The sequence below is a fragment of the Oryza brachyantha genome, chromosome 10 (assembly GCF_000231095.2).
Source record: "Oryza brachyantha chromosome 10, ObraRS2, whole genome shotgun sequence".
In the NCBI taxonomy this organism is placed as follows: Eukaryota; Viridiplantae; Streptophyta; class Magnoliopsida; order Poales; family Poaceae; genus Oryza; species Oryza brachyantha.
The window spans coordinates 11,468,397-11,484,497 of record NC_023172.2 but is presented as its reverse complement, the minus strand read 5'-3'; the positions used below and the strand labels follow the sequence as shown (position 1 = coordinate 11,484,497).

Below are 16,101 nucleotides of genomic sequence, written 5' to 3'. Positions count from 1 at the left end.
GATGCAATGAAAATAGGGTTGACAACGGAGCAGGTTATTGCCGGGTTGGACAAGAACCGCCCCGACCCTAATGGGTCTATGGCCCTGACCAAGGGCCCCGTGGGGAAAGGTGGGGTCACGTTGTCGTCGTCCTCGGAAGAGAGGCGGCAGACGGGGGCATGTTAATTGGCCGGTGGTGACGGACGGGGAGATGGCTGTGGGCCACGGCACGTAGCCGTGGAGCAGCCAAGCAGGTGATGGTGCTGGCAGACGGCGGTGGAGAAGAGGAGATGGGGCATGGCGACAGAGAAGAGGAGATAGGGCATGGCGGCAAAGGAGAAGAGGAGATGAGGAACAGGTGCACGGGCGACAGCGGAGATGGCGCATAGTGGTGGAGATTGGAGAGGGCAGTGGTGGCTAGGTGTGTGAGAGGAGAGAGATTAGAGAAGAGGGATAAAATAAGGTAGAGTTTATATATGGTACTCTCTTCGATTTTTTTATTTGATGCCGTTGACTTTTTTTATCTACGTTTAACCCTTCATCTTATTCCAAAATATTATATAATTATTGACTATTTTGTTATGATTTGATTTATTACTATAGTAACTTTAAGTATGATTTATAATTTTGTATATTTGGACAAAAATTTTAAATAAGACAAATGGTCAAACATAAATAAAGTCAAAAAAAAAACTAGAGAGAGTATAAGTTATTGAGCCTATTGTGCCAAATTTATCTTGGATATTGCATTTGGAGGTCCATGGGGATTTTTTTTGGGTCCGTCCCTAGCCCCTGAGCTTGAAGAACTGGAAGCCAGGGTATCCTCTCTTTTGCCATTGATAATGACGTTTTGCTTGTGTTAGCTGAGGTGTTTATAGATGATTTGTTCTAGAAATGGCCCTGACGTCAGCTGGTCATCATCCTGACGACGTGCACCGTCGCTTCGCCGTGGCCCGTGGTAACATGTACGGCCCATTTCCTGTAATGGGCCGCGAAGACGACGGAGCGGAATTGGTTTGGGCCGAGCCCGCAAAAGCGAGGACGAAACTGGGCCGAGGCCTGAGGGAGGGCATGAGGCCGTCCCGTGAGCGCGACGCGAGCGCGCTCGCGGCCGGCTTCTATCCCGGCCGGCGCGGCGGAGGTGAGAACCCCCGGCCGTCGCGCGCGCCGGTCCCGTGGCTCCAATCGACGTGAGGCTGCGTCCGCGGTCGTCCCGCCGCCTACTAGGGGGGGCATTCACCGGCGGCGCGGCTCGACGGTATGTCAAGGCTGGCCGGTGTGTGGCGCCGGCGGACGGTTCGCACCCAACGTGCTCGAGGAAATGCCTGGGAAGAGGAGGAGGAGGAGGAGGCGTCGGCGGCGGCGTCGTGCATTCCTGCGAGCCTTTCAAGGTACCATCCATCTCTGACAACCCCCCATGCTGTGAAAATTTGACTGCAGAAAATGGACCGCTCGCCATTGGCTTCGTCCTTGACTGGATGTACTGGCTTCTGCGTCAACGCGCTCACTCGCACCCACTCACTGTCTCGGGTCCTCAGTCCAGTCCCCCCCACTCACGTGGTGGATGGAGCTGGCTTGTCCGTTGCTCTCGCCGTGCCGTGTGAAACATGCACTGGCCGGCGACCGCGACCCGGGGAGTGCTCCCTGATGACTCCATGGTCATTGGTCAACCTCACCTCACCATCTCGGTAGCCGTGCCAAGAAATACTCTTGCCACTTGCAAGCTGGTGTCCAGTTCCACAAGCTCGCTTCCACCTTACCAAATCCAGCCATGGCAGAGCACGCCGTGCGCCTCTGTCTCTTGCTCTGCCTCTCCCACTTCCTGCTGTCGTCTCCCAGGCGGGCAATGAGCATGGGCCTGGGCCTCGACGCCGACGACGATGACGACTACTTCCACCACTACGATGGCGACGACGATGAGAACTACTACCTTGATGAGGACGACGACGACGGCTTCATTGGCAGGCCGGCACGGAGGCTACACGACGGCGACGGTGACGAAAACTACTACCATGACGAGGACGACGACGTCTTCACCGGCAGGCCAGCCCGGAGGCTGTACGACAGCGGCGCAGTCATGCCGGAGAAGTACAGCGTCCTGAACAGCAACTCCTCCAACAGTAGCTCCGGCTCGGCCTTCTGCAGGCTGCTCTCCCTCCAGGTTCTTGACCTGTCGAACAACAGGCTCACCGGTAAGCTTCCCGACTGCTGGTGGGACCTGCAGAATCTGCAGTTCATGGACCTTTCCAACAACAAGTTCTCAGGTGAAATCCCTCCAGCCCAGACGAGCTACAATTGTTCTCTTGAATCGGTTCATCTTGCCGGCAACGGCTTCACCGGTGTTTTTCCATCGGCGCTACAGGGGTGTAGAACACTGGTCACTCTAGATATTGGGAACAACAGGTTCTCTGGTGACATTCCTCCTTGGATTGGGAGAGGCCTTCCATCTTTGAAGATTCTTAGCCTCAAATCAAACAACTTCACTGGTGGAATCCCTTCCGAGTTGTCGCATCTTTCTCAACTTCAACTGCTAGACATGGCCAACAATGGTTTGACAGGATCGATTCCCAGATCCTTTGGCAACTTAACTTCCATGAAGTATCCCAAAATTATATCTAGTCCGGGATCACTAGACGGATCTACTTACCAGGACAGAATCGATATAATCTGGAAGGGGCAGGAGATAATTTTCCAAAAAACTCTTCAATTAATGACGGGCATCGATTTGTCAGGTAACTCATTATCTGAATGCATCCCTGATGAACTAACGAACCTCCAAGGCCTCCGATTTCTGAACTTGTCAAGAAACCATCTGTCATGTACCATACCAAAAAACATTGGTAGTTTGAAAAATCTCGAGTCCCTTGATCTCTCGGCGAACGAACTTTCAGGATCCATTCCTCCAAGCCTTGCCGGTATATCTACCCTTGGCACTCTGAATCTATCGTATAATCATTTATCAGGCAAGATACCCATCGGGAATCAACTTCAAACCTTCATTGACCCATCGATCTACAGTAATAATTCGGGGTTATGTGGCTTTCCCCTGAAGATATCTTGCACAAATGCATCACTAGCTTCAGATGAGAGAGGCTGTAGAACATGTGAGGACCAGTACTTGTACTATTGTGTGATGGCTGGAGTCGTCTTCGGGTTTTGGCTATGGTTTGGAATGCTGTTTTCCATCGGGACCTGGAGGTATGCTGTTTTCGGTTTTGTTGATGGCATGCAACGTAAGTTTATGCAGAAAGTGTCCTCCATTGATCAATTTATGTCAAGAGGAAATAGTGATCAGTATTTGTAGTTGCGTTTCCATCTAAATAGGAAGTTTTTTTCACTGTTCTGTAATTAGCACCTAAGGGCAGGAGTCACAGGTCGTCAGGACCCAACATGCTTCCTTTGTATCAAGGCTAAGAAAAATGTAAGAACTTAGTCTATACATTAAAATTATATGCCATACTTTCAGTTTTATCGTGTGTTTCCATCTTACATACTTTGTTGTGTTTCCATCAAAATATAATCGTCTCAATCAAAGAACAGTTCATATTAAGTACTCCATACATTCCAAAATGTAAGCATTTTAGGGATTTAAATTTTGTACCATGGTATAAGCATAATTCTCATCACATCAATGATTCCCCAACCAATCAAAAGTTCGGAAGTTGATCCAAACTATTCTAAATTTAAAAATTGACTATTGTAGTAACTAAAAATATGTATTTTGACCCAATCTTAATATTTGCTAAATAACCTAAAGTAGATGCTTGTCGAACGTGTGGACACCAACTCTGTTGATTTAGTGCGCCAATCACACGTGAAGGTTTGAGAGTTTTGCTTTGCTCTAGCTTATGTCATAAATAGGACACAATGTTAAACCAAAAGTAGACGATCGACCTTCTAGCCAATGGATACTTTGGGACCAGCCGATCATAGGAATCAGTCACATAGGAGTTTATGTACGAGAAAATAATAAAAAGAAACTGTCATCGGCTAGACTAAAATATAACTCGTTGTAAATCATGCTATGATTGAAAACAATATTAGAAGATCAAACCTCACCAAAACAATTCAAGATAGAATTAAGCTTGAAGTAGCTCCAGATTGAAACCAAGTTGATAGCATGTATGATCTGTGATCGGTAAACTACCGTTAATATAAACATGTGTCATCTAGATAATAATGGAATTCCTGATAAAAACCCAAAAATAAATCAACTAGAATATCGAACATAATCAAGTAAGTCCTAGCATATCTGGTTGATGGGGTGACAAAGCTAACTTACATCGTATGAGGCTAAACTAAATTGATGTAGTCTTACTCCAACAACTCGCTCTGTCAAAAGGTTATTTGGCAATGCATCAAAATGTATTGATTGAAATATGATCTTACGAGGACCGAGGGTGTACATATTTATACCATTAGCTTCGGGTCTATCCTTATCGAATTCGTAATTGGATCTATCCTTAATTACAGTTATAGATACAAATTCAATACAACTTATTAGCTAATATCTATTTATGGTATACGTACTCTCACAATCAACCCTCTTCTCGACTCTATCTTTTAAAACATTTTCCAAATTATTGCCCTTGTCCAATTCAGATTCTATCGGCCGCACTGCTTATGTGCTATCCAATTGTTTTCCTTCATCAATCAGCTTTGACCAGGTCAATTTCCAGCCCAATCCTATAACGCCCACCTTTAATGATTGTTAAAACCAATTTCACCATTAACAATGGGCCTAGTTCAGCGGGCCACCTATCGGCCTAGCCTAGTTCAACGGAGGCCTTGCGTTGTGGGGCGTGCCGATCGGGGGACTATCGGTAACCTCCTGATCGACAGGAAGCTTGTCGTTCCTGGGTTGTTCGACAGGTCCCCTGTTAGGCTACCACATGTTGATAGGTCTGCATGAGCTAAAAAAACTTTTTGATTGAAAGTCCATTTTTTTGTTGATTGGTAAAAACTAAAATGAGAAAAATGTGGGAAATAAAGATTTGGTTGATTGGTAATAAGACTAAGGTGCAAAAAAATTGGGTCAATTAATAAAATTTTGTATGTAAATGAAATCGGTGATTGGAAATTATGGCTAGTAAAATGTAAGAAAGATTGCATAAAGAAAATTTATAAAAGCATTTATAAATAATGCATAGGGAGTACAAAGGAAATAAGCTCAAGAGATAATTTACATAAACAACATTTATAAAACATTTAATTTAGCAAAAGTGAAAACAATGATAGTTATTAATCATAACCAAGCCCAGCCAAAACTGATATTATGTTAAAGCACACAATACCAGTTCCACTAATATCGTGTTAAACCATGCAGTACTAGCTTTACCCATCTATCTTATAACAAATTATAAACAATGTTCGTTTAATAATGAAAATGATGTAACTAATCACGCCGAGTCTCTCATCAATCACCCATAAGCGTGAGCATAGTTGTTCGACCAGTTTTATTCTGATCAGAGGTATACAACTTAACCCTAAGATAGAGCCTCACATACGTACTGGTACGCCGATATGTCATCAGGAGATCCCGCGGAGTGGTTGTGACAGAACCGTCCATGTAAACCCACTTCTAACCATTCACACCTCATTGAGGTTGCAGCCCTACACCCTCACCCAGGTTGGGCAGACTACTCCCTTGTGCCAGGTAGATCCAAAAGCTGATCAACTCATTCTCAGACCAACCCAACTCCTTCACGCGTACCCTTGCCTGGGTGTCTAAGAGAGGAGGAAACTATATTTCAAGTCCAGTTGTTGTCCATGCTAGCTTGCGGTAAGTATGGATAAGTCTCCCAGCGGTTTCCTATGAACCGATCCTTAATTATCATGAGCACTACCATCAAAGCCACACATTCACAATTCACCATTAGTTATGCTTTAGTTGTATTTGTAAAACCTTAAAAACATAAGCCACTTGCATTGTTAGACCGAATCTCGAATTATTAATTAGGAGAAATATAATGTCCCACCCCAAATTATGTAAGGTAGAAAACTAAACATGGCTAAGCATTCAATTTAATAGCATATAAATATAAATAATCATAAGTTACAAGGTAAAAGGTAAATACAACATAAGGCTTAATATCGAAGCAAATGTAATTCTCATATAGCATGTAATTGCAAAAGAATGCATATATAATTTATAATATAAAAATAATTTAAAAACATGGATCAACATGCTCAAAAGTTTGAATTTGATTTGCCTTGCAACACTCAGAAAGCTGACGTTATGGAGGATGTGCAGACATGAGACGACGACGATGTCATGCAACCGAGAGGGAGAAGATGACGACGAAGTCATGCAACCAAGAGACACTTTTGCTCATTTTGAGTTCTTACTAATTTAATTTGATGTTAAAATAAGTAATTAACAAGTTCTCGCGGACATTAACTCTTTATTAAATATAACCGTTATAATTCTCACTAGATGGCCAGATCAAATCACTAAGGCCCCCTTTGATTCAAAGGGAATTCATAGGAATTTTGGGGGAGTTCATTTCTATAGTAATTTTTCCAACATAGCCATTTGAATCAAAGGAATAGATCCTATGAAATTTCTATGGAATATCTCTTCCTATACAAGTTTTAAAGGAAATTTAGGGCCCCTTTGAATCATAGGAATGAAAAAACGAAGGAATCCTAAAAACATAGGATTCTGACATAAATATAAGTGTAAAATAGAGGATTGCAAAACACAGGAAAAACGTAGAAATGACTGTTTGATTGAACCACAAGAAAAACATTAGAATTTGAGAGGAGATAAAGGCTCAAAGGATTTTTTTTCCATGAGGTTTTACCTTTTGTTAAATTTCCTCCAAAACTTGTATAGGAAGAGACATTTCATAGAAATTTCATAGATTCAAAGAAAATTTCCTATAGGAATAAAATTCTCTAAAATTCCTATCAATTTTCTTTGAATCAAAGGAGGCCTTAACAAGAGGTTGAATCTTATGAAAATAATCCTTTGAGTTTTATCTCTCCTCAAATTCCTATGTTTTTTTTATAGTCCAATCAAACGGTCATTCCTATGTTTTTTCTGTGTTTTACAATCCTCTATTTTAAACTTATATTCCTATCAGAATCTTAAATTTTCCCTGTTCCTTTGTTTTTTTATTCCGTGATTCAATGAGCGCTAACCAGTGTGCTGTGTCCGTCCAGTTGTTCTTAGACTACATAGATTGGACTATTGGATTACGAATGCAACGTAGATATTTATTTTTTATTTTTATATCACAAAATAAATCACCTAGGCTAGGAAGTAGTTGCACACTAGCCTTTTTTTTTCCCGCCTTTCGTCGCTTCTTCATCCAACCAAACCACGCGCTCGTGGCTTGACGTAAGGGACGGAAGGAAGCCGACTTAAGTGAGGCGACGACCCGTGCTGACCCATCCACCACCTCCGCTCCGCTGGCCGGCCGCAGCAGGCAGAGCACGGGCGCCGCGGAGGAAGGAGACGACATGGCCCTCGTCGCCCTCCCTCTCCTCGTCATGGCGTCGGCGGTCGGAGCCATCCCTGCGACGGTGGCGGCGTCGCAGGCCGCCGACGCGCTGCTGGAGTGGAAGGCCAGCCTGGCCAACGTGACAGCGCTGTCCGGCTGGACGCGCGCCGCGCCGGTCTGCGCCTGGAATGGCGTTGCCTGCGACGACGCCGTCCGGGTCGCCTCGCTCCGGCTCCGGAGCTTCGGGCTCAGGGGCACCCTCGATGCGCTCGACTTCCAGGCGCTGCCGGCGCTCCGCGAGCTCGACCTCAACGGGAATGGCTTCACCGGTGCCATCCCCGCCAGCATCTCCTGGCTACGCTCCCTCGCCTCGCTTGACCTCGGCAACAATGGGTTCGACGGCTCCATCCCGCCGCAGCTCGGCGACCTCTCCGGCCTCGTCGACCTCCGCCTCTACAGCAACCACCTCAACGGCAGCTTCCCGGAGTTCGTCCTCAACAACGGCAACATCACCTACCTCGCGCTGTCGAACAACAATTTCTCCGGACCAATACCGGACACGCTTCCGGAGAAGCTCCCAAACCTGACGTACCTCAACCTATCCAGCAATTCGTTCTCCGGCCGGATTCCCGCGTCGCTCGGGAGGTTGACGAAGCTCCAGGGCCTGCGGATTAGCTCCAACCTTCTCACCGGTGGCATCCCGGAGTCCCTCGGGTCTCTGCCGGAGCTGGTGGCTCTTGACCTCGGATCCAACCCTCTCGGCGGGCCTATTCCGGCAGCTGTTGGCCGGCTCAAGATGTTGCAGTGGCTCGACCTCAGCAACGCCGGGCTTGTTTCAACTCTGCCGTCGCAGCTAGGCAATCTTGAAAATCTCGCCTATCTGGATCTGTCCTCGAACAAGCTCTCCGGTGGCTTGCCGCCGGCGTTCGCCGGGATGCAGGCGATACGGGATTTCGCAATCGTAAAAAACAAACTCAACGGCGATATCCCGCCGGCGATTTTCGTAGGCTGGACGAAGCTCGTACTCTTCGACGTGCGTAGCAACATGCTCACAGGCAGCATTCCTCCAGAGGTCGGGAAGGCAAGGGAACTGCAATTTCTGTCCATGGGTGGCAACAGATTATCAGGGGGCATTCCGGCGACTCTGGGGAGTGCGGCAAGCTTGGTGTTTCTTGATTTGTCAGATAATGATCTGACAGGAGGCATTCCGGCGGCTATGGGGAGCTTGAAAAGCTTGACGTATATTGATTTGTCAGCGAATCATCTGACAGGAGGCATTCCATCTGAGTTGGTTCATCTCAGCAATCTGGGACTCCTCAACCTGAGCTATAATCACATTTCGGGGCCGATTCTAGGAAATCTGGGCAATAATTTCAAGCTGCAGGGAGTCGATTCGTCAGGGAATTCCTCCAACAATAGCTCCGGCTCGGCAATTTGTGGGTTGCTCTCCCTCTTGGTTCTGGACCTGTCAAACAACAAGCTCACTGGTAAGTTGCCCGACTGCTGGTGGAATAAGAAGCAGCTGCAGTTCATGGACCTTTCCAACAACAAGTTCTCAGGTGAAATCCCTCCAGCCCAGACGAGCCACAATTGTTCTCTTGAATCGGTTCATCTTGCCGGCAACGGCTTCACCGGTGTTTTTCCATCGGCGCTAGATGGGTGCAGTACACTGGTCACTCTAGATATTGGGAATAACAAGTTCTCTGGGGACATTCCTCCTTGGATTGGGAAAGGCCTTCCATCTTTGAAGATTCTTAGCCTCAAATCAAACAACTTCACTGGTGGAATCCCTTCGGAGTTATCGCATCTTTCTCAACTTCAACTGCTAGACATGACCAACAATGGTTTGACAGGATCAATTCCCAAATCCTTTGGCAACTTAGCTTCCATGAAGTATCCCAAAATTATATCTAGTCTGGGATCAATAAAGGGGTCTATTTACCAGGACAGAATTGATATAATGTGGAAGGGGCAGGAGCTAATTTTCCAAAAGACTCTTCAATTAATGACGGGTATCGATTTGTCAGGTAACTCATTATCTGAATGCATCCCTGATGAACTAACGAACCTCCAAGGCCTCCGATTTCTGAACTTGTCAAGAAACCATCTGTCATGTACCATACCAAAAAACATTGGTAGTTTGAAAAATCTCGAGTCCCTTGATCTCTCGGCCAACGAACTTTCAGGGTCCATTCCTCCAAGCCTTGACGGTATATCTACCCTTGGCACTCTGAATCTATCGTATAATCATTTATCAGGCAAGATACCCATCGGGAATCAACTTCAAACCTTCATTGACCCATCGATCTACAGCAATAATTCGGGGTTATGTGGCTTTCCATTGAAGATATCTTGCACAAATGCATCACTAGCTTCAGATGAGAGAGGTTGTAGAACATGTGAGGACCAGTATTTCTACTATTGTGTGATGGCTGGAGTCGTTTTCGGGTTTTGGCTATGGTTTGGAGTGTTGTTTTCCATCGGGACCTGGAGGTATGCTGTTTTCGGTTTTGTTGATGGCATGCAATGTAAGTTTATGCAGAAATTGTCCTCTATTGATCAATTTATGTTAAGGGGAAATAGTGATCAGTATTTGTAGCTGTGTTTCCTTACTGTACCATCTAAAGAAGAAGCTTGGTTAGTTGTTCTCTAATAGGCACCTAAGGACAACAGGGTGTTGACTCCGGTGCATTTAATTGGTAGTATAATGTTATCTGTACCGTTGATTTATTTTTATCTGACGACTTTGATTAAATTATATTACTAATAATATTAGATGTAGTAGAAATTTGAGGGGGTTATATCGTCCTTTTTATTGTAATCTTTGCTTAAAAAACAAAATCATAAAATACTGCTAATCAAGTAATTAACAAATTAAAAAATATTCTTTTTTACTGCTAATATAATATTACCAATAAAATACAGCGGAGAGTTGCCCGGACAAGAGTCACATGGCCCAACATGCTTCCTTTGTATTAAGACTAAGAAAAATGCAAGAAGTTGTTCTATACATCAAAATTATGTGCCATACGTTTATTTTTGTTGGGTTTTCCGTATTACATATTTCGCTATGCCCGGGAGATCCATTACATCTGAAATTGAATTACTATATACTTTGCAGGTAGGCAAATGATATGAAGCCTACATATTATCCTAATTTTCATACACGCTCAGCTCTTGGCTTATGTTTATGCGTATAAACAACAATTTGAATTTTCAGCCTCAAATTTAGAGTTGATTTGAGGAATTTGCTATTTTAGCCACTAAACCATACGGCTTCGTTAAATAGCCACGGGAGCATGGACTTCTCTAAAATGATATTGTATCTAGTGTCACTCCTTTAATTAAAACTAGCATGGTGATCCGCACATAATGTGCGGCTAGCATCATTATATAGAGTCTCTTATCTTGATAATAATTAATTCAATTGTTAAATCGAAATTATTTTTTTCTAAATTTATTTTTACATGGAACCTTATTTATCTATATTCTAAATTGTACTTGTATATAAACTCTTTTCTGTATAATAATTAATTTGTAATTCAAATTTTAAATACTTCTAAATTGTATTTATATATAGACTCTTTCTATTAATTTTACTTTTTAACCAGAATTTAGATGTTTTCAAATTATATTTATAGATGGTCTTTTCCCTCAATATCAATTATTTTAAAATTTTTAATCCGAAACTTGGTTTTTTTTCTAAATTATATTTACACGTGGACTTTTTTCTTTTACTTTATTTTTAATTCCAAAATTGTATTTCTAATTAGATTCTAGATGTTTCTAAATTGTATTTATAGATGATCTTTTTTCCTCAATATCAACTATTTTAAAATTTTTAATCGAAACTTTGGATTTTTAGACCGTATGATTAGATATATTATGATCTAACGGTTAAGTTTTTTTCTAGATATATAGAGTGTGTTCTTGGAAACCAATTGTAGCACCATATCGTCAGACTAATAATATTCGTATGTCGTTGATCCATGGCTGAAGCATATCTAATTACATTACTAATTCTTTTCATTGTCCGAATGATACTTTCTTTTTTATTGTCCTTTTTCATTGTCCGATCGATACATGCATGATTTGATTGAGACGTACCCGATTGTGACATGTACTTGGTAAAAGATAATTATATTAATCTTTTCTTTATTCCAAAAGATTCGACCAAAGATAATTATATTAATCTTTTCTTTATTCCAAAAGATTCGATTGAGGCGTGATATTTTCCCGGCTTGTCCAATTGACCTTTTAATTTTTGTTTTATTTTTCTCCAATTAATCTCAGAATTTCTAGTCCGCGAGAGCAACGTGGAGCCTCATTTTCCGGTTGCTTTATATATAATTTTATATATAATAGATGATCATACCTCTTTGAAATGCATATTTCTTTTTTTTCCCTAAAAACCACTTGAAAGTACCATACTACCCCTAACTCCCCCATGTATATGGATGTATATTACTGTAGAAAAATAGTTTACAAATCAAAACATATTAAACTTTTAAACATATGCATAAAAATATGTTCCACCACCATATTCATGGACATTAGTTATCCTTAAAATTATTAAAATTTTAAACATATGTATAAAAATATGTTCCACCACCATATTTATGCATAGAGATTTGCAACGATCCAACAAAAAGTATCTCAAGGTACCGGTACCTTGAGGTACCAAATTATTTCTCATCATTGGATCTAGCTGAGTAGGATGTGTGCTGTTAAATCCAACGATCAGAAATGATTTGGTACCACGAGATACCGGTACCTCGAGATACTTTTCGTTGGACCGTAAAATTACTCTTATGCATATGTTTAAAAGTTTAATATTTTTAAGGATACCCAATGTCCATGCATATGGTGGTGGAACATATTTTTATACACATGTTTAAAATTTTATAATTTATAATTATAAAATAATTATAAAATATTTTATAATTTATACTTTTTATTTAAAAAAATTAAATAATGAAGTTCTGCTCTGTAGTTTGGTTCTCCCGTCTAGCTAGCCGCCGCCTCATGGGACAACATGTGGGAGATGGATTTTCATCGTTCAAGTTGGGTATCTGCCTTTTTATAAAATTATCACAAAAATGATAATATAAATTAATGTAAGATATATATCACTTTATAAACATGCAAGATCATATTCGATTTGTAAATGTTGTAAAATGATAAATTAAACTGAAACTACAGTTGAATTTCTTCTTTTTGCTATAATTTATGGAAGTCAAATTTAAACCCGATGAAACCATATATCTCATATGAATTTAATTTTATTAATTTAAGAAAAAAACTATTCAGATATCATGCCAGAAATATATAGATATAGAACGAGTGCTAAAAAATACTTTCCCTGGCAAGTGCGGTGCCCCTTCCCGACTTGCCGTCCGTACTCTCCGTTTGTCGATTGTCTGTTTCTTCACCGACGGCGATGCGATTACGAGTACGCGATTCTATGCACACGCTGAAGATTAAATCCCTTTCTAACAGTTGGCCAATTGGCCCAGCCGAAGTCTAAAATGGCGGGAACCCATCCAGGCGCTCGTGGTGGGTAGGAGGCGCGACAACCTGTCCAGTGAAGGAATCGGCTGCACGCATGGCACGGCCACGCCGCGTCTTCCCTCTGCTCGTCCTCGTGGCGGCCGCCGCGGCCATCTCTGTCTCTGCGCCGGCAATAGCAGCGACGGCGTCGGAAGCCGACGCGCTGCTTGCGTGGAAGGCCAGCCTGACCAACGCGACCGCGCTGTCCGGATGGACCCGGCCGGCGGCGGCGGCGGCGGCGTGCAGCTGGAGAGGCGTGACCTGCGACGCCGTTGGGGCCAGCGTCGTGGTGCTGCGGCTCCGGAAGCTGGGGCTCAGCGGCGGCCTCGACGAGCTCGACTTCGCGGCGCTCCCGGCACTGACAGAGCTCGACCTCAACGGGAACAACTTCACCGCCGACATCCCGGCCAGCATCTCGCGGCTTCGCTCGCTCACCTTGCTCGACCTCGGCAACAACTGATTCATTGGCTCCATCCCGCCGCAGCTGGGCGAACTCTCCGGCCTAGTTGAGCTCCACCTCTACAACAACAACCTCGCCGGCGAGATTCCGCCGGCTTTGTTCCCGAGTTGGCCCGAGCTCATATACTTTGGAGTCCAGCTCAACTCGCTCACCAGAAACATTCCGCCGGAGCTGGGCAAGGCGAGGAAACTGGGCGTCCTGTTCCTATACACCAACAAGCTTAACGGCTCCATCCCCGCGGAGCTCGGCGAGTTGGGGAATCTGACAGAGCTGGATCTGTCGGATAACTCGCTCACCGGACCGATCCCCAGCTCGCTCGGCAAGCTCAAGCAGCTCACGAGGTTGTCTCTGTTCTTCAACAAGCTCACCGGCCTGATCCCGCCGGCGATCGGCAACATGACGGCGTTGGAAAACTTCGACGTCAACACCAACCGTCTGGAAGGCGAGCTGCCCGCCACCATCTCGGCCCTCAGGAACCTCGTGTCCCTCTCCGTGTTCGACAACAAAATGAACGGCACCATCCCGGCGGACCTCGGCAAGGGCCTGGCCCTGCAAACCGTGAGCTTTGCCAACAACAGCTTCTCCGGCGAGCTGCCGCGGCACCTCTGCGACGGATTCGCGCTGGAGCGTTTCACGGCGAACCGCAACAACTTCAGCGGCTCGCTGCCGCCGTGCCTGAAGAACTGCACGGCGCTGCTCCGCGTGCGGCTGGAGGGGAACCGCTTCACCGGCGACATCTCGGAGGCCTTCGGCGTGCACCCTTTCTTGGACTACCTGGACGTCTCCGGGAACAAGCTCACCGGCCGGCTGTCGTCTGACTGGGGAAAATGCACCAACCTCACCTATCTGTCTGTCAACAACAACAGCATGTCCGGCAACCTGGATTCAACCTTCTGTACACTGTCTTCTCTTCAGTTTTTGGATCTCTCCAAGAACCAATTCAGTGGTGAGCTCCCAACTTGCTAGTGGGGATTGCGAGCTCTGCGGTTTCTGGACGTCTCCAGCAACAGCTTTTCCGGTGAATTGCCAACATCAGCAAGCCTCGAACTTCCTCTCAAATCTCTGCATCTTGCTAACAATAGTTTCTCTGGAGTTTTCCCGACAGTCATTGACAAATGCGGAGAGCTTGTTACCCTAGACATTGGGAGCAACAAGTTCTCCGGCCAGATTCCTTCTTGGATTGGAACTAGTCTTCCTCTCCTAAGAATTCTTATCCTTCGATCAAATAATTTCAGTGGAGAGATTCCTAGAGAATTATCCCAACTTTCTCAGCTTCAACTTCTTGATTTGGCCAGCAATAGGTTAACCGGGTTCATCCCAACAACACTGCTCAACTTACCATCCATGACAAAACCAAAAACCTTGCCCACAACACAATCTTTTACTTGGGAAATCCCCATTTTCCAGCCACAAGCACCCCAGGTTACCAACCCTCGTCAGAGAGGAAAACCAAACAATCAGTCCCCTCTTGATCAGTCTAGAGACAGAGTAATCATATTATGGAAGGGACACGAAGAAACTTTCCAAAGAACAGCGATGATAATGACAGGTATTGATTTATCAAGCAATTCACTTCACGGTGAGATCCCAAACGAGCTAACATACCTTCTGGGCCTCCGGTTTTTAAACTTGTCGAGAAATGATCTTTCAGGCAGCATTCCAGAAAGAATTGGCAATCTGAATATCTTGGAGTCGCTTGACTTATCATGGAATGAGCTTTCAGGTGTTATCCCTGCAGGCATTTCAAACCTATCATCACTCAGTGTGCTAAATCTCTCGAACAACCGCTTATGGGGCCGCATACCCACAGGAAATCAACTTCAGACACTTTTGGATCCATCAATCTACAGCAATAATTTGGGCCTCTGTGGCTTCCCTTTGAGTATAGCCTGCCATGCATCTAGCCTGGATGAGAAAATTGAAGAATTTGCTTTTGATATGGTCTTATTTTACTTTGTAATTGCTGGCGTTGTTTTTGGGTTTTGGGTTTGGTTTGGATCTCTATTTTTACATAAGCCACTGAGAGTTTTTGTTTTCCATCTTGTTGACCGCACACAAAGAAGTTGCGCAAATTGCAAATGTTTTACGCCCTAAAGTACTCTTCAGATGCAGGTCAGCAACGAAGTAATGCTTTCCTGTTGCTTTTCTTTGAGAGAATTATACAGCAATGTCATAAATTTCATTTCTCTTTTCTGTCTTACATTTACAACTTTGTTGTTTGGGTCCGTCTCCGGTGCATTCTACGGGCAATATAATTTAATTGGTCTATTTTTATAGAACAACTGTGATTAAATTATACTACCAAAAATATTAGGTATAATAGAAATTTGAAGGGCTAATATCGTTGATCTTTATTGCCAAAAAACAAAATTACAAAATATTACTAATCAATTAGAGTAAAAATATAATTTTTAATCAATAGTTAAGATTAGTTCTACTAGTAGCATACTATCAGTAGAATGCACCAGAGAAGAAGGACCATTGTTGTTTAGCCTATGGTAAAGAAAATAAATCACCACAGAAAATAGTAGCGCAAGGAATACAAATTTGATGAATGACTGGTTTTTGTGATTGACAGACTTCAGAATATTTTTACTACATTTATCACCGTTTAAACCAATGGACGGTCCAAAATAATCTGGGTGTACCTTAGAAAATTCCTAA

The 16,101-nt window shown here is 43.8% G+C and overlaps 3 protein-coding genes across 3 annotated transcripts; all 3 read left to right on the top strand.

The window, feature by feature from the left end:
• Positions 1 to 1,662: 1,662 nt before the first annotated feature.
• LOC102713306 (receptor-like protein EIX2) lies at positions 1,663 to 3,493 on the top strand. The gene has a single exon (XM_006662367.3). It carries the CDS (start codon positions 1,751 to 1,753, stop codon positions 3,281 to 3,283), a length of 1,533 nt encoding a protein of 510 aa, XP_006662430.3. The 5' UTR covers positions 1,663 to 1,750; the 3' UTR covers positions 3,284 to 3,493.
• Positions 3,494 to 7,446: 3,953 nt separating this feature from the next.
• On the top strand, positions 7,447 to 10,215 carry LOC102713025 (probable leucine-rich repeat receptor-like protein kinase At1g35710). Its single transcript, XM_015841710.2, has one exon. It carries the CDS (start codon positions 7,447 to 7,449, stop codon positions 10,024 to 10,026), a length of 2,580 nt encoding a protein of 859 aa, XP_015697196.1. The 3' UTR covers positions 10,027 to 10,215.
• Positions 10,216 to 13,032: 2,817 nt separating this feature from the next.
• Positions 13,033 to 15,593, top strand: LOC102712756 (probable leucine-rich repeat receptor-like protein kinase At1g35710). Its single transcript, XM_040528013.1, is given in 1 exon segment — positions 13,033 to 15,593. A coding segment is annotated over 1 exon segment (2,499 nt). The 3' UTR covers positions 15,532 to 15,593.
• Positions 15,594 to 16,101: the final 508 nt, after the last annotated feature.